General features: G+C 39.5%; 1 protein-coding gene across 3 annotated transcripts in view; it reads left to right on the top strand.

The window, feature by feature from the left end:
• The first annotated feature begins 1,500 nt into the window (after positions 1 to 1,500).
• The window catches only part of LOC107226330 (tachykinin-like peptides receptor 86C), a 65,426-nt gene continuing 43,540 nt past the window's right edge, over positions 1,501 to 23,386 (top strand). For all 3 annotated transcript variants that reach the window (XM_015667110.2, XM_046732449.1, XM_046732460.1), the window contains exon 1: positions 1,501 to 2,372. In XM_015667110.2, coding sequence (XP_015522596.1) covers positions 2,078 to 2,372 — 295 coding nt within the window. In that variant the 5' untranslated portion in view covers positions 1,501 to 2,077. The remainder of the gene's footprint in view (positions 2,373 to 23,386) is intronic.

The following is a 23,386-nucleotide window of genomic DNA, read 5'->3' as shown; positions in this document are numbered from 1 at the left end:
TCTTATCTTTAAGTATTGCGTACTGTACAAAAAAATAAGAAATATATATATATATATATATATATATATATATATATGTATGTATATATAAACTGCTCCCAGAAACATAAAAACTCAATTTTCGAACGAATAGCCCCAATCAAATTTTTCTTAGTTCCGCGCTTTTGGTTTACATGCTACAGGCAAAACAACTGATCGAAAGTGAGAAAAACGGAATAATACATAAAATTGTATTTTTTAAACTCATTTTTAATCCGACTTTAATCACTTTTTAATTACTTGTTTCGCCTGAAGCTTGTAAATCAAAAACTTGGCCGCTTCAATCTGCGTTTAAAAATTTTCGTTTTTCAACAAAGAATGCATGGGAAAAATTTAAAGCCAATCGATCAGAGCTATCTGCTCGAAAATTCGGCTTTCGTGCTTTTGGTAGCACTAAAAATCAAAACCGTGCTTCAAAAAATGTAAGATCCGATGAAAGATGTTCTTCTTCTACACGATACACGATACTTGAGAATAAATATAAATCATCAATGGTAAGGGTCAGACGCAAGTAGTTTTGCGGTAGAACGCCTCGTATAATAACATTAGTCGAAGGTGGGTATAAATAACACGTCGTAGACGCGATATCAGCCGCACCGTCAATAATACATCAGTTAAACCTGAATTATATACCACGCACGTCCATCACCTTTCACGTCATCGAGATATTACAACACACCGGCTGAAGCTCTAACAGCTGATAACGATCCGCGAACTACATGTGAAAAATAGAAGTTGAATAACACGAGGGGTCAGTCATCGGGGCAGATTGGATGAGAGAAAAGAAAAAAAAAAAGAAACAGAAAACCGGGAGGAGCGAAATGTGCGTACCTATGTTGTGGAATTACAATTGTTTTTTAAATTTAATTTATTCAAACAAAAATTATAATACAAAGACCTAGACAGAATGAAACTTGCAAAAAAATGTTGAGACATTTGTCCGTGTTTTCCTCAATCTATTTCATTATACTATCTACCATATACAGATGATGACAATGATAAATGTTTTTTTTTTTTTTAATATAGTGTCCCGTTCATTTACCTGAGAAATTTTAATATACCTCGTTTCTGTTTACGTACGGATTTGGCCAGCTGTTTCTACCATTTAAAACTAATACTGCAAATTGATAAAGCTAATGGTTCCCGTTTCATCGCCGGTTCGATTAATAATCCACGGCGCAAGAAACTGGCATAACAAAAACATCGCATTATCGAGCACCACTTTATTTATTCCGAGGCTTTGGCTAATCGAGCAAGCATCGCGATACGTCGAGGCGTCGCGGCGTCGTCCTGCTGGCCGGGAGTTCCAGTTAGCAGCGCAAGTGTCGTTTCATTCATGGATATTTGAGTGTAATTGGCAAGTAGTACGAGTCGTCGGGATGACGAGCCGCATGTTTGCGTTGCGCACGCAACTCCGAGGGAACTTGATAGCGGCTGAGACTCGGTCAGTGTCTTCGAAGCTAGTCTGGCGCACGGTGCTTTCGGATCTGGCGAGAGAAATTTGCCTGTAAATTTTCACCTAGTCGGCTGCCCTTGGCACTTCGAGGGAGGCGTCATCGCCGCCTTTTGAAAGCCGCGTTTTAATCGAACAACACCGTTTCACATACGGAGGAAAAATTCTTTTTTCACGACACATCCGGAATATTACTTTTGACAAATACACGTATATGCGTGCAATGAAAACGGGCTTCACGGATGCTGAATAAAGTAACGTGTCAGAGGTTATTGATATCAGGAACAAACTTTGTTGAGTTTTAGTTTTCGCCCTGACGGTTAAAGCGAAAATAAGAACTCTCAGTCCCAGTGTGTCGATGATCGATTTATCCCGTAAAACGAGTTTGTTTTTTTAAGTTAGAAAGTAAACGTCTCGTCTCACTCTTCGTTCTTCCTCCGAAGCAATCGTGCTTTAATTTTGTTCTCATCGTCTTCTTGTACGTTTTTCAAGTCACACGGTTTAACGATGAGATCGGGCGACTCGGAGCTCGACCATCGGTGATTGATTAATTACTGCACAGCTAAAGCCGCCGGTCAGGAAATCATGAAGAATGTGGATACCGAACGGTTGTACAATTGCAGTGCTGTTGTGCTTCGGCAGGATTTATCAACGGTGCGTGAACTGAACAGAAGTGATCTTTTGAACGCTCTTGAGGAGGCGCTTTCCGGTTCCATCGCGAGGGAACAACTTCGCGACAAGTTGTCCGTCTGTCTGTTTCCTGGTCAGCCGAAACCCTACGATTTACCATGGTGGGAAAAGCTCTCTTGGGCTCTGGTATTCACGGCTATGCTGCTGGTAGCTATAGGCGGAAATGCGATAGTCATGTGGATCGTTCTTGGTGAGTAAATGACCGCAATGTGTACATGCCCGAAAGATATTTATTAACGTGCCACTCTATATGTTCGCGTTTTAATCGACCGAGTTTCCTGTAATTCAATTATCCCAGCTCCAGGGTTCAAACCTCTCCGCAAGGTTAATTGCTTTAACACCGCGTTGTTTCCTAAAACCGATAAACGCTTTGTGGTTGTGCCTACCCTTAATACTCTCCGCGATTTATACGCGCGTAACTGATAGCAACTATTTACGGAGTTTATAATCCAATGGTATGTAGGCATCAACTTTTCTCATTACTTTTACCTCTGTGGAATTTCTAATTTGATTATGTATAAATATGATATCCAAAAATGGATCAGATTTTTATTCTACCACGAAACATTTGGGAAAAGGTTTCTTAATACATTCGAAAATTAATGGAAGATATTCAATTTTCGTAGTATCGATTTTTGGCAAATCGTTATTATACGTGTTGAAAAAAAATAAAAATTCCTTCCATAAATTACCGATAAAAAATCAGTTCACCGTTTTAGTATTACCGTTGAAATATAACAGGCAGGTAATTAATTCTGTGATCTTACATTGCATTGCAATTCGTTTTAAATACAATTCAACCTCGACTTTGTCCTTGGCTGTGGAAACGACGCTTTTGTCCTATGCGGAATAACTTGCATAATTCAAAATTTCAATTAAAATTTATTTCAACCCGACCTAGGTGTATGTAGAAGGAATCAATTGTTCCTGCACGCTTGATTGCTTTATACAGGCTTGACACTGCAGGCGGGAATTTTTCCGTGTAAAAAATCTGGTTTTAATTTAAACGAACCGATTGTTCGTAGCTCGCTAGCTGTGATACAATTTGTACTCTTGACGAGGTAGAATTGCGAATTCTTTGGCCTCGATGCATTTTTTGAAACGTAGATGTAACAAGTAGAGGGTGTAACGTAACAATCTGCGTACGTTAATTCATGCATGTTTTATTTTATTTTCCAATTTCTGTGTAGGTATTTTTTGAAAAAGGTTAAATTGCTACTTTATATTCGAGTCAAGGGTTTCTTGTGGCAAACAAACTTGGGCCTTTATTTTTTTTTAACCCTATACGCTTTCGAATATTTCAACTCATTTTTCGGCCCCGTAAACAGAGACTCGACCCAGCCGCGATAGACGTTAAAAAATTCTACGATTGAAGCTGATTTTTCCGATCACTGCAGCGTCTCTGCCGCGTAAGCTCTTCGAATATTCATCAAAAAGAGAACAATGATAACGTGTACGAATCAACCTTACGCAGGGAAGAAATCGTATACTTTTTTTTTCCATCGATGTCTCCCAAGGGAAGTATTAAAAGAACAAAGACTTAATTGGATTTGTGGCCGCGGTGCATTTCATTAATTCAATGAATTTCTCCTTTCCTTTTCCTTCTCCGATTACACGGACCCATGAGATTCGCCGCTTTCCACTCGGCCGAAATCGTACAATCATTTTCCCGTTCGGGTAATTTTAATTTTCATTCTCTCTAATTTTTCATCCGTTTTTTCATATCTCGCAAAATGTCTTTCGAATTATTTCGCGTCGATATGTTTGACAACGTTATTTAACAACCCTTATCAATTCGCACGACGTCTTGTTTTCCGCACTTAAGGTTTTTCCATTTTCTCAACCTAGTATAATATTCGCTTTTCCCGAATCGTATAATACCGAGTATATCGTTATATGTATATACCAAGGTCGAATCTCCGAGCTCAAATCACACTCAACAATTTTTGAACAAATCCTCGTCCGTTTCAACCGCGACGAAGCTTCGCGTTCCAACGTCACCGTAAACAGCGAATGTATTTTGGGCGTATACACGATAGTGTGCGTTCGCATCCTAACCGAGAGGTGCGTCGTAGGGTGGAGTCATTAACGGAAGGCACAATGCAGGGTGTAATTATAAACAAGCCTTGAAAGCACGGCCACAACTTGCGGTAAATAAAATAATTAAAGGGGTAAGAATGGCGCAGCAAATTCTCTTTGGAAAATATTATTATTATACGTGTATCGGCCATTCCGCCAAATTCTATACGCGCAACGTAAAATAGAAGTCATTCCATGAATCGAACTCCCGCAAAAATTTCACTCGTTGTAGGTTGCAGGTATTTTGTTTCCGCAATATTTTTCGCGGGAGAATTAGACGTCTGATCCCTTACACCGTGAAATGCCTCCGGGGCGGTATTCGGATGTTGTAAAATGTTTCCTCGACTTCTCGTTTCGTGGTAGAAGATTCGGTGTCGGCGCGATGTTATAACAACGCGTACAAGCTTCGAGCACATCGGAAATTATACGCACAACCAAATGCGTCGGATCAGACGAAGTTCCGTCGAGTAGAAAAACTGATTTCTGAATATTCCATGGGAATTTGTGGGAGGAAATTTGATCATATCGCTGGTGGGTCTAACTCCTAGCAAAATATAGTATAGCTACGAAACAGTCGCCTCGAACATTCAGCCGGATATTTGAATAAAAATGCTGAACGTATTCGACAGCGACGAGATTTTGTATATCGTTTTCGGAACCACGAGATAAATAAAATTGACGCTACAGATTCTGTTTGAGACATTATGTAAGTATTACATCGACAAACGCTGAATCATTACTCAGTTTCGAATGAGAGTGTCGAAATTTTACATCCGAGAATATTATTATTATTAATCACACTGTATCCGCGTGAATTTTCTTCCATTTTCGTTCATTCTTTTTTTTTTCTTCTTCGTCCCGAGTAGAAAAAAGGAATCACCACCATTTTTCTCACCTGATATATTTTTCACACGCCCATCGTCCCTGCGAGACAGACAATAACTATGAAATTTGCGAGTGGGCGGTTTATATATATGTATGTATAGTATACATGTATGATATAATATAGAGCTAAAAAACCGCGGAGAATTTATTTCGCGGAAAAGTTTGAACGCGTGAAATTGTTTCGACTTTTTCTCTTTTGTTGTACGTATAAATTGCGAATCGCTTTGTATTAAACGTACAAATATTATGTGAAGTTTTTCTCTCGAGTTTTTATAAAATTCAAGCGTGCAGTAGAATAAATTATCAAATACTTTTAGTCGTCATTTTATACACGTTTCGGGACAAAACCGGCAATTAGAATAATCACAGTCGGTGTTTCAAGTCGAACTATATGTGTATACATATAACACGTACTTGGATGTTATATTTTACACGCACGTTACCAGGGCAATACACAAGTTATTCACCCCTTTCGTTATTATTATTACTGGCACATTAGGAGGTAAATTTGCGGTGCACACGAGGCGGTTTATAATACAGAAGGTAAACTTATAAACTTAATTTTCTCGAGGCTTGCCTTGTTTGCTACGAAACTATGTAGGTATGTGCCTACTCGGGCTTTCTGATTACCAAACAATTGGCCGGAAGTGAATTTCAAGGTGAAATCCCGGCAAAACCGCTGACGCGAACTACGCTTGTACAACAATGACCTTGCACAAGAATAGTCCCGATAAATAATTCCGCGATGAAAAACTGTGCGAAATATTATTGCGCGGGTAGATTATACGTGTAATCTAAGCTGTAGAAGTAATTGTTCGGGATATTTAATCCGTAGTTTTGTAATTTCGAGAAAAAAATTCAGCAGGAAAGCTTAATTAATTGTAAATAAATCCAATATCGAATTGGCTATTGATTGGAATTCCTCGTTTCGAATCTAGTCTGCCGTATGCTAGAAAAAAAAAGAGAAAGAAAATACAACGATCGTTTCGCGAAAAGAGCGAAAAGTGCGTTTTTTGGCGGATGGCTGAACTGATATTTCTATATTAGCTTCTTGTTTTTCTTTCCCTAACGCCAGGTATAATTTTATATCACATCCGGTTTCAAACCAGCCTCGTATATCGGCTGCTTCTGTAGCCAGCTCGTGAGCTTATCGGGAATTTTAATGCGAACTGCTGAAACTACCGACCCCGAAGCTCGTAAGAGGGTCTCGAGATAGTCGGAAAATCGCTGGGACATATCCGACCGAGATATTCGACAATTAGCATCGCGAATCTGATTCCAAGTCGTGGACGAAACTCGATTTTATACTTCTTCCCCATCTTGTCGAGTTTTCTTAAAGCTTCGTCGTTGTTTCGTTGGGGTAGTAATGAGGAAAATAAGTTTTGTCTGTAACGGTTCTTTTTTTTTTTTAAGAAAATTAAACTGAGTACCGGACATTTGAAAATCAATTTCATCACTTTCAAGATGTTTTTAATATCGTGTATAGATTGGCTGCACACTTGAAAAACCTGGAATTTTTAGGGGATTTTTAATTTTGTCATGGTAAAAACTGATAATATCAGTTTTCTATCATGGGAATTAGAAATGATTTTTTTGAGCTAACAAGTTTACTTTTTTTTCGTCGAGGAAAGAAATTGGATTAAACTGACTTGTTTTTTGTATATTATATTCTTCTTCAATTCGAATTGAATTTTAACCGAATATAGAGTTAATAAGCTGAACGATTTATTATAATTAATTAAAAAAAGTAATTATTCGAATTTCGACACGTCTTTGTTAGCCTCAAAATCATCCCCTCGTCCATTTCCTTTATCTCTTAAATTTTTCCCACGTCGCAGAGCACAAAGCCGATGTTAATTTTCAAGGAGAGTTGACTCGTCAGTTTTATTGAATAGAAAAAACTTAGATCCCTCTACGTTTCTACGGAACATTTCACCGTCTTTTGAACTAGTAAAATTAATCACTGACAAACGATCAAAGCTTTAGATTTTTCTTAATTTAATCCGTTTCTTTTACTCATATCTTCAGTCCAATTATTCGTTTGCAGTAAAGTTTCCAGCCGGCCGTAAATTAGTGAGTTTTACATTTTAGGAAAATCTTCAACCTCTTGTAAAGTAAATAACAGCTGATTCTCTGTTAAAGAAATGTTATTCTGTTAGAGTCGTTTTTCAAAAAAAAAAACCCTTTCTCTTCACAATGTTCTAAAATTTCTCGCATCAAGAATTTTCTATCAAAAGTTTTCGTGCTCGTATTACGATAAATCAGAATTCTTTTCTGTAGAGTCAGAGAAGCTGAAAATTAAAATTGCACGACTTCCTTACCCGCTTGTTACTTGAAACTGTCTCCTTTTTTTTCCCCCCCTTCTCATTCATATCGTGTAAGCCTGGATCGATCTTCGTCGTAAAAAAGTAATTGAAATATTGATGAAATCTGTGTTCTTCCAATTTTCCAAAAGTCGATATATATATCGCATACACGTCATAATATCATCAGCCCTCTTTGATTCACGATGTAAATATAATATAACGGAATAAAATTTTTCTTTGGGATACGATACTTTTCTGAAAATTCCACCCCTTCGACAGAAATCTAACGACTTGGTAAATAACTTCCCCGTATCCAATATCAGCCGAATTTGTTTACCTGTACGGTTTTGCAAATACGTACGTAAGTACATTGCTACCGCGAATTTATTCGCCGTTTGTAACGTACCTGCCTCAAGTTGTGTTCTTTTTTTTTTGTTGCTGTTTATTTATTTTTTTTTCTGTTTGTTTTTCGTTTCTCTACCGCCGAGCTCTTTTTCTCCCTCGTGTTCCGCATGTAATTACACTACAAGGTAGGTTCACTCGCAGGGAATTATACTTATACAACCCTCGTCATTCCCCTGAGAGGTCATTACACAATTTAATAGAGAAACGTGTTGAAAGATCGTTTCAACCGATATAAAATCGCTGCCGAGGTTCTTCTCAGCGATTCCCGCATTCTTCGCATTTCGCATCTCGAACGAGAACGCTCGACCATTCAGCCTTAATTCGCCTTGTTTTCTGCCAGGCTAGACTCTGGAATTTAATTGAAAGATTATCTCCTCCCTTATATTTCTAATCCTGCGGTCGTCCTTTTCCCCCTTTCTTACATCCCGTACAAGATAGCTTCTGAGACTGCAAATTCTTCGTTGTTTCTAGATTTTTCCCTCGTTGTTGTTGTTGTTGTTATTATTCTCATTGTCTTTTCCTTTTCGTACATCAGATTTATACGTAAACTCGGTGTCAACGCTATTTCCTTTTCACCCTTTTTCGTCCACCTCTCTCTATATACACAGATCTTCGCGCCTTGCGTGATTGATTGTATATATTTTGGCGCCAATGTGATTTTACCGATTCGTCGACGTTTTATATCGACGGGATTTTGCCGAAAATTGAGAATGCTTCGTACACGTCGATCGCCCCATTATCCTCACGACACTCCCCTCCCCCATTCGCCATTTTCTCGACGACTTGCCAATTTCCCGATCTCAGTGCTTCGCTTAGTTCTCCACCTGCTCCGCCCTAAGGAAGTATATTTTTTCCATCCCGGCACTCGTCGGGATTATAAGAACGCGCGGCTTCTTCTCACTTCGCGCATCTTCTCCACCAATGACGTATACCTATGTGAAAGAAAACGCACGTACACGTGTATACCCTATCGGAATGATTTGCCGGCGTTATCTGCAGCCTCGAATCTTCATCCGGATTCCTTCACCTCCCATCAGCCTCGAATCACGTTATTGTTTAAGGCTCAAGTTTTCATCCGCACTCTCAGCCGGGCTCGAATGGGGTTGGCAAGTAAAGCGCAGTTTGTTAGCGTCTTTTTTTAGAGAGGAGGTGAAAAATTTTGAACAAATCGCAACTTTACTCCGATTACGCGAAAATAGTGCGTGACGGATTTCACTGCGATTTCTTGGTCCAAGATTTATGATATAGCGAGACGATGACGAGGAAATGAGATGTTGAAATGTATTCGCGATCTTTGCGAAAGAATTCTTTTTTACGCATTGTCTCGAATTTACCGTATTTGGTGTATGGAAATTATTTGTACGCAGAGATTATTTGTCTTTCGATCGAATAGAATACTGCCAGTGTCAATTTCCCGCGAGATATTTGATGGATATATGGAGATAAGTGTATGGAGAAGTACAAAAAAGGAGAGAAGTGTTAGGCGCGTGTTTAGGGTGATCATTTTTTTTTTTTTTCGGCTTTTCGACTATCGCGAACTTGTTATACGTAGGAAATTGAATTTCCGTGCGAAACGGATACTGCGAAGGAAAATGAAGGAAGAAGCAAGCGGAAAACGTGTATGTATACTGTAGATCGAAACATTGCATCCGTGACTAATTTGAATCTAACGAAACGTCGGTTCTTTCACTTTGGTCTGTAAATCCGACGGATTGAAACGTGTTACTAATTTCAACGTGCACGCGATTCGCTAGTCGGAACGAATCGAAAATTCGCATCTATAAAACGCTGATCGAATCGCTGGTATCTTTTCGTGAATTAGATGTTGCAACGAAGGGAGTTGAAGTTTGTAAATAAACGCATGATTCTCGCATATTAAATCAACCTGCATTTATAGTTTTGGAGCAAACGAGATTTTCGCATGCAGAGATTAAAATCTGTCTCGCTAAACGATTAGCATTTAATTATTAGCACAAAAAAAAGTTTAACTGGATTCTCTTATAATTGCGTGTTTCGATGAATCGCAAAATTTGTTGCGTTTTCGGCGTTTATTACGTGTAACAAAGAAAAAAGAAAAAATTGCGAGCCGATAGGATGAGAAACGATTTACTCGATTTCGGTTTGAGGAGCTGCAGCTAGAAGTGAAAGATACGACGTAGAAAAACTTTTACCCTCTGACAATGAAAAATGAATAGAAAATCAATCGATCGCTGCGAGACGACTACGACTCAAATTGCAAACATTTTTTCAAACTTTTCTCTTAAGGTTAGTTCGAAGGGTCAAAGGGATAGAAAATGGCGACGCTTGTCGTCGATGGGTGACAAAAAGCAATTCGAAATTAGTTGAAACTCTTTCGCAGCCACTTGAGAATGCCGGACGCGTTCTCTGGAAACTTTATAAATTATCCGTCTGCTCCTATTCTCTCGTTCTTCAGAGTGGATTAAGCTCAAGTTCGCAGATATGATAACCGGAAGATATCGGAAGAATCGTCTGTGAATAATTCGATGGGATTAAACATTCGCTCTGAGATATATAACGCAAAATTTTTGAAAGATTAAATCAAGGGGCGTTCAACGGGAGCAAATATTGACACGACGATTACTCATACATTTTACAGAGTGATCGCAACAGATTACTTGACAAATAATCTTACTTCGACAAGGTAATTTATCACGGTTTTTAAGATTTCATAAAATTTCTTGCGATTACAAAGAGACTTCTCTGTGATCCTAAATGATTTCCCGTAACTACCAATCATTACAAATGCAGAATTTTATTTTAATATCACTGATTTCAGTGTGATTTCGAGGATTACCAAACCATTTTGAATCAGGTTAACCTTAACCCTGGTGAAAATGTGTTCTACGATTTTCTACGAATTTTTATGGAAATTGGGACAGTTCGTACAATTTTTTTTTTTTATCGTAAATAGGCATATATGAAAATCTATATTTTATCAGTAATACAAATCTAGAACAAACTACAATTTTTAATGAAAATTAATAATTCTTCACGAAGAACTGTACATATTTACAATATCGTGCGAAATAGTAAAAAACGTTCCACTAGTAGTAGAAATTTTCACCAGGGGATAATTGCTCGAGTGAAATCACCGCTTGGATGAAATTATCCCGTAGGATATGCGGTTCCCTCTTATTTTTTACTCCAAAGTCATATCGTTTGTCCGACTTGACGTTGACAGAGATCCTTGTAAACTCGAGTGATAGTTGAGTACCGGAGAGTATATAAGGGGTCCATATAATATATCATATACGGTAGGTATCAACTTTATCTCCTCTATCGCTTATTACACACCCCTGGCTTTCAGCATTTTTCAAATCGCAGGCGCGAGTGTCTCCTCGGCGATAGCCGCACCTCGTTTTGCGATGATCCGCGACCCTGTCGGCCGTAATTCGTAAATGTGCCCGAGGAAGAGGTTCACGGTTATCGCCGGACGCTGAGAGCCGGCAAAGTGCCCGCCGAGTCACGACGTATTTACAAAAGTCGAGTCAACTTGCGTCTTTCTTTACACACACACGCCCAAGATCTCTCGGGGGGGTTGGAAAATTTTCATCGCTCTATGTATCAGGCTTGTTGAATCTGCAGGGGGATTAAATATTGGCTCTGTGAAACAAGTCGTACGGTGAAGAGGGCAAAGCGTTTGCGGGTCCTCCGTAGCTTCGGATTACGTGTAAGAATATATGGGGCATTCCATGACACTTTTCGTTTGGCGATCTTTTTCCATTCCGTTAAAAAAGGTTTTTGGATGTTTTTTCCAATTTTTTTTTTTTTGTCAAACCGTTGATGAGATTTGAATTTTTTTAGTCTTTGAAAGACCTTTACATACAGAGGATAAAACCATAATCGGAACTCAAATATTTCATCGCCTGATTCCGAAAAAAAAAAGAATGATATTCAACATTGAAAGTAATTTCAAGTTGAAATGAAAATGTTTGTTTTTAATTTCATTTATCATTCTTTAATTTCATATCTCAGATTGATTTATTTGCGTTTTATTGTTCGAGTAATACACTATTTTCGGCGTAACGAGAGTGTGACGTATATACTTAGAATTGTGCAAAATCTACGAGGTGGAAAATCTCAAGATGCGTTCTCGATCAACCGAAAACCAATGTTAACCGAATCGAAAATAATCCTTCTGGCTCAATGGAAAAAAGAATCGTCGGTTCGACGAAATATTTCTTTTGCGGGATAGGTAGAAAAATATTTTACTGCCGCGAATAATTTGTCGTGAAAGCGACGAAAGATTTGATGGAATTGACTAGACGGCATAGATGTTTTTGAAACGTAAGTAAAAATTTAGATCGAGTAAGAAAATATTTGTTTGGCTCGAACAATTATTTTTTCATCGCTTGATTCTGGCATTGTAGATACACGATACGAAAGCAAATGTTGGGATAAGAGAGAGGCGATTAAGGCTTGAGAGACAAAAAATTCATCGCGTAAACTTATTCAGAGAAGAACTTGTATTTATGGTGATGAGGAAAATTTGAATATTCTCATAAGTGTTTTTCGATTGATTAGTTCAAATCGCGTTTTTCTTAAAAACTCACAGCGAACTCTTGTCTAGACCGCAGTTTTTTTTTTTTCTTGTCAAACCATTATTTTTTCCTCTCTTGATTGATAGCCTCATTTGGTCGGTGTATGAAAAGTGAAAAAAGCTGATCTATATTGGGCGTTGAACGTGAAAACGAGTGCAAACTAACCGCCGGGAGATTGCAATAGCGATAACCCTAAAAACCGATCGAATCACCCCGGCCTGATAAAACTACGTACAGTATGTATAATTTTTTTCTTCATTACTGATTTATTGTTAAGGGAAAGCCTTGGATTCCTTACAAGCAACTTCCTTACCTACAGGTAGAAGTAAGACGTAGCCGAGTATTTAACGAGTTGCCTTTAATTACATCTCCTAGAACAACGTGCGATACGTGTAACGACTGTGTGGCTGAAGAACGTTGGGAAAATTACCGTGAAATAAACTTTCTATAATATATAGATGTAATACGGTGCGGAGAATTGTCTCTTTAACTTTTACGTCGCCGAGTAAACTCTCCTAGACTCACTTCAGCTATGTTGAGTAAACTGCCGGTGGAAAGGTGTAAGAATCTACTATTTTTCAACTTTGGAGGAACTTAACTTAAATATGCGGAGGTGATATTTACGTATGCATCTACGTACTTTAGGAGTGTTCGATTTCTCTCAAAACATGCGGTTGGCCGCGAGGAGACGATGATAAACGATCCGGAAGCCTCGTCGGAAAGTTTCTAATTTCTCACAATGAATCCCCGAGGTGAACCTTATCGCACGTCGTACTTGATACATCGGCGCGTGCATTACGTGGGCTAATATCTCGTGTGAGAAAAAACGAAATAAAAAAGCACGCAAGCATACGTATTTAAACTGTTTTTTTTTTTTGTACGAATCGTTACTCATTTCGTTAAGATTGGAAGGTGCATTTTACTTGTTTATTTATTCACTTTCAAAAAACGTTTCCATGCTCCGTGCAGGTTTAGGGTAAATTCGAACGTCGATGTCGTGAAATTGAACATGTGATAACGTAATGTATGTATGTATACGTTGAAGAATGGTGAAAGAGTTTTATATAAATGTGCTACGCCGTTAATATGCATAAAAGATGACACCCTCCAATGTCGTTACCTCGAAGCTTTTTTGGCGGGGGATCAAGCGACGTCTGTCACTACTGTCCCCGTAAAATGACCGGTGATATGACGGAATGGATTTGGCGGGTCCGTGCTAAAGGAACCCTTGAAATGTCACCCGGTCAACCCGACATCGCCAAAGTGTTGGAAAAATAAAATATCGCAGATGTTACGTTTTTCTTAGACATTTCTTTTCATCGTTTTTGTCTTCTTGTTCTTCAGCTTGTAAATCATTACTGTTATTACTATTATTGTTATTGTCGTTATCGTTGCAATACTTCGAGGAAACTGCTCCATGCGGAAAAATGTTATACAAGGGACAATTTTGAGGGTGACACTTTGACGGTATGAAAATAAACTCGTGAATAAGTGGAGAAATATTTGGAGCCATTTTGTTGTTGTTAACGTACGTACACATACCGTAGAGATCTGTGAGAAATCTGTACACAGAAATTTGGTGCAGAGGAGGGGGGGGGGTATTTCTCTGGAAATTTTCAACGTCGTTTAAATTCCCGCGGTTTGTTATCCCTATGCAATTTTGAACCAGCTGACTTGGAAAATAGGCTTGGAAAATTCAACCTGGCACTGTAATAAGTATATTATCTCACCCGGTGCCAGTGCTAAATTTCAACTTTTCACTTTCCACTTTCCAAGAAACGTTTCATTGACGTGTATTAAAATTCAGGGAGCAAAATTTTCACAGGTCAAAAGTTAACCCGGATATAACAGGGGCCCTGGTTTAAGCTTCATTGATCGGCAGATAAGTTACAGCTGCGGATACGAAGCTTTTATATTGAAAGCACTCGGTGAACGGTTTTCTACGGTAGCTAATTACCGAAGGGGCACGGTGATGCAGTCGTGATGAAAAAAATTGGCTTCTTTGGAGTGGTTTTCGGCATTTATGATTGGAGAAAGGCGCGAGATAACAGCGCGAGCCGATCCATCTTCGCTGTTGATCACGTAATTTTTTCCCGCCGAAATCAGCCGGCATCTATTTATGTGCCATACTTTTATTATACTTCAAAGGAGCCCCGAATTCAATCCCTGGAATGGGAACGTGGTTAGTAATTTTCTGCGAAGCACCCGCTTTAGTTCCTTGAAATTTGAAAATTTTGAGCCGCGTGTTACCATAATTCTTGTCTGAGGAAAATCCGAGCGTTTGAAAATCAGAGGTTGGACATTTTTCTAGCTGGAGAATTTTTTACTTTGATAAACACGGGAGGTAAACAATTGGCAAACCTTGTATCGGGTGATAGAATACGGGAGAACTATCAATTCATTTTTCTCTTTATACGAAAACCGTTTGAGAGAGAAGTTTTATTTACTGCAAGAGGTGGAAAAAGTTTCGAGTGTAAAGCAACAATAAAATTATTTGTTTCTTGCAGTTTTCGGGCACACGCAAGACCATTCAAGTAAAATTACAGGGATAGGATATAAAAAAATTTTACGTTACGCCCGTGTATAATTTGAATATATTTATTTGTAAAGAGGGAGGTATTTTTTCATTGGCTGAAATGTTCGCACCGATCTAATCCTTGGTTAATTTGCGGTCGAAGGGCGGAATAGCGAGGCGGTTGTTTTCTCCAAAAAAGCACAAGGCGTCTGGCTCAATTCGAATTGCCCTTTAATCCATCCTCCCGGCTTTCAGATACGATATTCGGCTTCCGGAGGGAGGCCAAGAATCTCCTAGCGACGGGATTTCGATTCGCTGGTAATTGTCCCGAACCTTTTTCCCGGATTCCTGGGGTAGTCGTCGATTTTTCCCCCGCTTTCCAAATCCTTGTATGTAAACATCCGGCGAAAATGCGGTGCGAACCACAATCCTGCTTGAACTCTTTATTTCTCTGCACGATGTTGATCCAGATCAAGGATCCGATGTTTACTCTTCCACCATTATACGTGTTATATGTATAAACCGCTCTCGAAATTGAATCCAGGACCAAGGAGTGTTGGATTTTTTTTTAAATTGCCCTGTCGCTTGGAATTTAGTTTCAGATAGCGTCGAATTCTTCGCTGCGTGCTTCGAACAGTGGGACGGAATCCAGAAACAGGGGAGTAAACCTCAAATGAACTACGATTCGAACAAAGTCTTGTTCGCAGGGCTTTTCAAAGTCGCTTATTACGAATCCGAAGTCGAATATACTGTAAAAAAAAATGGTGAATCCAATATGGCGGACACTTTTGATAGAATGACGTCGAATTTCGAAGATAATAAGTACAGGAGGGTTTTCGAGGTCGCCGAATGCGAATCCGAAGTCAAAAATACTGTTAAAAAAATGGTGGAATTCTTCGCTGCTTGTGTCGCGTCGTTGCCCGCATTTGGTGAACACGTTGCACGTCTGGAGGGTTTTCTTTTCATCCCCGGCAGCACGCGTTGTCTCGTAATTTTAATTGCTGCACTCCTACCACATCCCTACGCGAGGCGACTCTTCAATTGAAACTACGCATCTACGTATACCTGTATATATATATTAAGTACGGTTGTGACTCACGTGCGCAGATTTAGCATTCGCAGCGTGAATTTCAAATCGCAAAAGCTCGAGAGTTGGTTTTGCTTTCTTCTTTTTTTTTTTTTTTGGGATTATTTTTCTTTCGTTGCGGGAGGATTCTGTATTATAATAGTAACTAAGGGGCGGCTTATACCTGATACCCAGATATCTATCTACGCGTAGGCTTGAATTTTCTACGATTTAATTACCGCTCTCTGTTTATACGCTGTTCATTCGCTGTTCGAATTTTATCCTCTAATTGCTACAAGTCATCATCGTCATTTTTTACCGGTGTACAATTTCAGCTTATATTTCGCTGATATCGGCTATTCGTGCTACCGGCGTGGTATAATAACAGAAATTCACGTTACAGATTAGAGATGCGTTAAACTTCCGATGGATTTGTAGACTTTATCACTGAATTAGTATAACCCTTGCGTCATATATCGCGGTTTTTTCTAGCTCCGATATATCGATGTATGCTTAATCGTGTGAGAAAATTGAGCAAGTTTTTTTTCTACTTGTATATGCCTTTAAATTTATGACCTTTGGTGACTCGACGATATTCCGATTATATATATATATATATATATATATATATACACACACATATATGTATACCTAATTTATGAGCTCTGCGACCGAAAAAAGACGGTACGGCGGCATCGTAATATATATTTACAAGAGTAATTTTAGATTGACTGAAATTTTTTCAGAGGTGAATCGCGATAATGGGGTGGTGATAAGTACACGGGAGTGAAATTGCTCAACGAAACACATAAATCAGCGGCGTTTCACGGGGAATGAATTTTCAAACCGCAGTCAAGTGTCGTGAAAACGTCTCTACGTCAAATTTATTCACCTAATTTGTTACGCTTGTATACTTGTTGACTAATTTTTGTCTTTTTTGTTGATTTTTCTCGCCTCCTCAATACGGTGGATGTGAATTCTTACAGTAGTTCAGCCTTTACTCCGTCGCATATGTGTTTTCGGGAAACCGGGGTGATTTTTTGTCCACGTGCCTACGTTTTTCTTCCCTAATCGTTACTCGTTACTCATTTACGATCGGTGAGCCGAACCTCTATATTTAAACTTTGTGATACCGTCGTTTCGAGGATTATAGATACGCGCATATTGCGTAACGATCCTATTATACAAATTGAGAAGAGTAATTAACAATAATCAACTTCAGCTTGATAGGCTCAGTGACTACGTAGGAACATACGTGCAATAACTAAGCCGAGCTTAGGCCAATTTATTCAACGAGTGGATAGCACGAGTTATAATTGACAAGACGAATTTCACAATCACACAAAAGTTTGAAAATAATGACATAATAATACGTAAAATAAAAAGATTTTTGCTTCTCCCTCGTTCTTTATTTCTCTAATCCGGCGAGTGCGTTTTACCGATACTCAAATAAAAATTGACGAGTATGAGTCGCACGCGATTCGTGAATCCACGAAGAGTGTAACGAACGCGAAAATGTATCGAAAAAAAAAAAAAACCGGTAACAAATGTAGTATGTAATCAATCTTGACAGAGTGACCTTAGCTCGGCAATTCGTGAGTAATGTAGAATAATTTTGGGCTATTCGATTCTGTCCAACCTCCACTTACAAGGTGGAATTCAAACACCTTCTAAATGAGGCGCCATTGTGTTTTATTGTGCATTGAGGACGGACAAAAGGTAGGTATAGTATATTCGAGTTTCTGGCTCATTTAACAAACGCGAAGATTATTTTAATTAGGAGTCAAATTACGCGAAAAACGAACAGAGCGTAACGGAACGGAAAAGCGAGGTAGGTGACAAGGTAAATTGTAACAAGACTCAAAGAGAATATTCCACTCACATTGTACATCTTCCTGCGTATTCGGTACGTCTTTGAGCCGAGATTTCGACCTTCTATTCTTTTTATAAAATTACTTTTAGATTTATGTTCCGAAACTTTAAAAGGCATTATCACGAAGCACTGCAAGGAGCTGAGTCGAGTTGAAAAGTTTTTTCTCCGGTATTATTTATCACTTCTTTCACTTTTTACCTTATTCTTTGTTACTTTTATCTTATAACGCGATCTCTGAACGTTTCTACCCCGCGACTCGCGAATATCGTACAATCTTAGATACCTAAGAAAAATGCGATAATTCCGATACTCTTTTCGCAATTTCCGGTAGACCTCGTGTACCCCTAGTTTACTCCTTTCTGTATAGCCGCACTAATATACAGGCACTTTACTCGATTAACCGCAAGAATGTTACGCATTAGGATTCGTCCGAGGAGAAAATACCGAAACTTGAGATTTCTGGGCGTGCGGTATTTCGAGATGTTTTGTAAAATTAGCGCTCAGATTAGCGGTAAAAATAAATGAAATAACGAAACGAATCTTTCTTCACGTGAACAGGAAACGGTTATAACGTCAGATTTTTTTTTTTCCTACAACGCTACTTTCCTCGTCTGGAGAGGCAGTCGTGAAAAAGATCCTTGGGAATTTTCCTGGTTTATATTGTTGACGTAACGCTTATTTACGTCAAACCGTACGAGAATCCTTGTGATATTTTATGGGCTGTTTTTTTTCTTTTTTTTTTTTTTTTATGCAGGATATACTCTTGTAGCGACCCCTTTATTCTTCTTCTTCTTCTTCTTCGTCTTCTTCTTCTCACACATATACCTATTTATATCACCCCGAATAGGGGTAAACAAAGGAAACTGGGTCGAAGTGATGAAACGTCTGGATGTTATCCAAAATTATTTGCAACAAGGGGTTAAACGCTGCGTGCCAAAAGCGCTGGGGTTCAAATTATCGCCGAATTGTTCACCCGTGCGACTTACACTGCGCGAAAAAAATCAAAACAGGGGTGAAAAAATAATTAATCAATTTCACCGTTTACGTTACTCCGGTTTTATGCGAAAGGTTTGAAAAATATTAATAGAAAATTAGTAATCGAAGAAGTTTTCGCCCTAATTGTATAGCTTGATTAAAAATTGTACGATCATCGAGGGTGGATTTTCCGTCTTGCAATTCGTACATTTTATTTTTTCCCCGGTCACACGGGATTCGAAGTTAAGTATACTGCTCGGTTCCTTTGCATATAAATTCCTTCTAACGAACTTACGTAAAAATTGCACGAATATTTTAAGCTAATGGAATACCTACAACATGAGAATTTGTCTTTCGCATTATTCAGCAACTTCTTCCATTGCTCCTCTCTTTCTTTTCTTCATTACGATCCCTGAGCACCAGGTATTTGAATTATTTTTCTCGTCTCTGTTGGTCCGTAAGTCCCGAAGGGTGGCTAATTCGGAACACCATTAAGGAAAGGTTCGCGATTCTCGTTTTACGGTTCGGTCGACGAACTTCTCACCCCTGCAATCTGCCGTTCGGGTTATTTATTTTACGTTCAACGACGAAAGTGGCATTCATCCCTTGTCAGTTGCGAAATCGCATCCACTTGTGTAATAAGACTGCAGATATAGTCTCGGTCGAATTAAAAGGGTCTTTAATTGCTCAATCTTCTATATCGGGTTTTGTTTTTTTTTTTTAATCCAACTACGTCCTGCCTTGCAGATGAGGAAACTTATTCTTGAAATGTTGGCGTCCACCCCATATATCTGATTTCTATTTATTTTCACTGAGAGAATGTTCACGGGAAGGTGAAAATTAGCAACGGCAACGTGACGAAGCGTTGGCTGGGAGTAAAATCGCCGTAAAATCACCGTGATAACGAATTTGAAGGATATTAGTGATCGAGTCTGCGAACTGATCCTTGTCAATCCGGATAAAATTATATCCTTATCAAATTTCGATAACTTTATTTTCTTACTCAATCTTCTCGATCCGACCTGTGTGCAGGTTAATATACAAAGCTGGATAATTTTATTGGCAGAGACAGTACAAGGGTATTCGTATAACGATGATCAAACGATGAAATTTGACACGTGTACAATATCCTGCGTGAAATATGCGTGCGTCTAAAGTTATTGGGTTGTGAATTATAATGGGGTACGGAATGTATTTGTAAAATTGAATTAACCACACCGCGTGAAATGAAAGACGACTTTGCTCCGCGTTTCGAATAACAGAAAATTTTTTCTTTCTCCTCTCATGACGTCATCCTCGGCGGAATGAATCCGGTTCGGATGGTAAACGGTACGCAAACGAAGTTTGAAATATTTATAATCACGATCGAATTATTCTGATTCCCGGAGGGTAGAAACTCGATGAAAATGCGAAAAGTGAGAAAAAAAATTATTTCCGATCAGTCGCAAATAAATCGCATTTCCCAGAGGAAACGAAAAGCGCGGGTTATTACCTGCGGTTATTTACCTCGTCGCTCGTCACTTACACTTACACTTACGGTAAATAAATTACATATGACGGAGAAGGCGAGAATTACGTGTCGGCTTGAAAAACGGTGACTCGAATTCGTGCCCGAACAATTCAGGACACCCGAAACGTCGGCAGGACTCTAACGGATTTACAACCTTCGTAATATCCTTGTTTAAGCTCGACGGACTTCGCCAATTGCGTCACGGAATTCCCGCCCGCGTTGTCGCAAGTTTTTCTCCTTATTCTCCGCGGGTTTAAACCTACGGGATACGTAAAATTCCCGCAGGGTGTTTTTTTCACCACCTCGGACGTACGGCGTTGATCTACGATTAGCTTCTCTGCATCCCGTTCCTTCGGCCGTCCAGAATTTCCCGCCCCCGACATGTTTTCAGTTTCTTGTTGTACAACGCAGATCCTTTCTTGCGATTTACAAATAACATTCCCCGGATTCTCCGAGTCGTTGAGCAGAATTTTATCATCTACAAAAACGGTTCGACTGGTTTTGCCTGTCCAGTGAACTGTTCATCTATAAGTGGCAAGCGCGTTGATCGCGCGTGAAATATTTTCACCCTCATATTATCAATTTGCGTTATGAATATTCATCCGTTTATACGGGACGATCCGAGATTACAGTTTAATGTAATAATCCTGCAGGTTGAATACAATCATTCTCCAATTATAACACGATCAATCCGCGTAATATACTCTTCGCTCAATCTATCGTCGTGAATAATTATTTTACCAGACTCGTATAATCAGCGTTCAGCCGTCACGTATCCTGAAAATTATAATCCCTGCGCGTTAAAACGACGCGGTAACCACGCATATTGTTTATTGCACAAAATAAAGGGAAATAAAACGTTGGCGTTGATAAAGGGGAGACTTCCTTGTTTTCCCCAAGTTTCCCCCGTATTACATACGTGATGTATACATGCATATATATATATCGGTTGGGCTCATCCCCGGGGCTCCATTAGCGTGTTTACGTTGAATGCAGACTAATCTATCCGTAATTGCAGACTCTGTTTAGAAATCCCCGATTATTCGCTATCCGTCTACGCTATGTATTATATCCTGTCTTCTCTTATCATTATTCGTCGTTTCAAAGGGGCTGAAGAGCAGCGTTTTGGCAGTTTCATAAACTTGGATTAGTCGGGTGTAATTCAGAATTCGTAACATCGACGATCGTCTCATCGAGCAAAACCCTTTGTCAGTTATTACAACGAGTAATAAAAAGGAAATAAAAAAAAAAAAAAAAAAACAGAAAAGAGGAGAAAGAACGGGGGAATTTTTTGCCGATCTACCCGCTCCTCGAGTTTTATTTCGCTTTTCGCTTTACGTACTTTTTACAAATGTTTTTTCCACTCGAACGAAACTGACTAAGCTGATATTTCTTCCATTAACTTGAGATAATTATGCGCGACAGCTGTCAGTGATCTGCCTTGCGCAGACAGCAATTCACATCCGAGCGAGTCTCTCGCATTTCGGCTTCGAATTAAATCTCGCGGATCTAAGTAAAGGGCTTCTCTTTCCCATACTCCACGGTTTTATCCCTCCTTCATCTCCTCCTCCTGACGTCTCCGAGTGAATCAGGCTTATTTAAAATCCACAACAACCCAACGTCGCATTTGGCTCGTAGGTTCCTAATATCTGCACGCTTTTCTTTCATTCTTTTGCCTTGGGCAGCACTTTTTTTCACCATCCTCCTTCGCGTCTTTGCCATTTGCAAAGTCGCGAGTTGGCGCAACCTTTTCTCTTTCTAGCTATAACGTAGTAATCTACGCGCACTTAAACTCGTCTCACAGCCGGCAGTTTCTTGCTACGATCGTTTTGTTCGGCAACGGCGGGTTAATCGCCGGTCTGATCCTTGCGGCGGACCTGCATTCGGACAGATTTACCGCTGCAACCAATCTCCTTTCATCGCTCCGTTTCACCCTCTACGTTCAACGTTGTAGAACCGGTAGTTTTCTTTCGTAGAAATATTCCCGGGAGAAACGAGCCGCGAGGATCGAAAACGTGGAATCGATTCGAACAGTCGACAAAAATAGACCGTTCAACTCCACGGACGAATGAATTATTACACAATTTTCTCTTAGTCCATTTGTCCGTACTTATAACGGCTTTCCTTCGGGTTTATAAGGCTCGAGCTTCCTGAACTGTCAAACTTCCCGCTTCCGGGCCGAAATATTGCAGGACACCTTCCGTTACTCGAGACGTTACTCACGGAGTTACTCTTCCTTACGTGGGGCATTCGCCCGGAGCACCGACAAATTGGTGTGATTTCACTCAACTCAAGGTTCGGCTTGAACTAGACAGCCTTCGGATCTTCGCTTCCTTGTTAGCGTCGGCTTGTCGTGAAAATTGAACTTGCCGATGCAAGCAATCCACGTCTCGCGTGTCAAGCGACTGATTAAATTATCTCTATTCCCCTCTAGCTGGTTTCTGGTATCGGGGAATCACCGGTATACTCCAAATTCCTCATAGACATTGCGGGATCGTCTTCAGCCGCAGAGTAATTTGATCCATTTCGATCCATGTGTGAGGCAAGATCCGTTCCCTGCATCGGACATGCGGGATACGTATTCTAAGTCGGGACAAACTTCTAGGGTGTACAGAGACTGTCGAGACAAGCATTTTGAGGCAAGACAACCGTGGTCGGAAAATCATCCTAACGGCTCCGGAGGGTTTTCGAGGATTTGGTAACCTGCGCTTGTTCGTGGTGTAACGAATCGGACCTCATCGCTTTCTACTCGAAATTTTATTCAGGCGTAGACAACATTGCACTGTTTTTGTACGAAGTCAACGAAACGATAAACTTTGCGACAAAAAACAAAAAAGTATTCCGTTCGCTGACACGCGCACGTTTGGGCTTTTGGCTGTCCATCACTTTTTTCAAATTCATCGTTTCATTGATTTCACACAAGAACAGTGTAATTTTTTCTACGTCTGAACAAAATGTCTGGTCGAATGCGATGACTTGTTCGTGGTGTAACGAATCGGACCTCATCGCTTTCTACTCGAAATTTTAT

The sequence above is a fragment of the Neodiprion lecontei genome, chromosome 1 (assembly GCF_021901455.1).
Source record: "Neodiprion lecontei isolate iyNeoLeco1 chromosome 1, iyNeoLeco1.1, whole genome shotgun sequence".
NCBI classification, from domain to species: Eukaryota; Metazoa; Arthropoda; class Insecta; order Hymenoptera; family Diprionidae; genus Neodiprion; species Neodiprion lecontei.
Note: the sequence above shows the minus strand (reverse complement) of the source record. Positions and strands in the feature narration are given on the sequence as shown.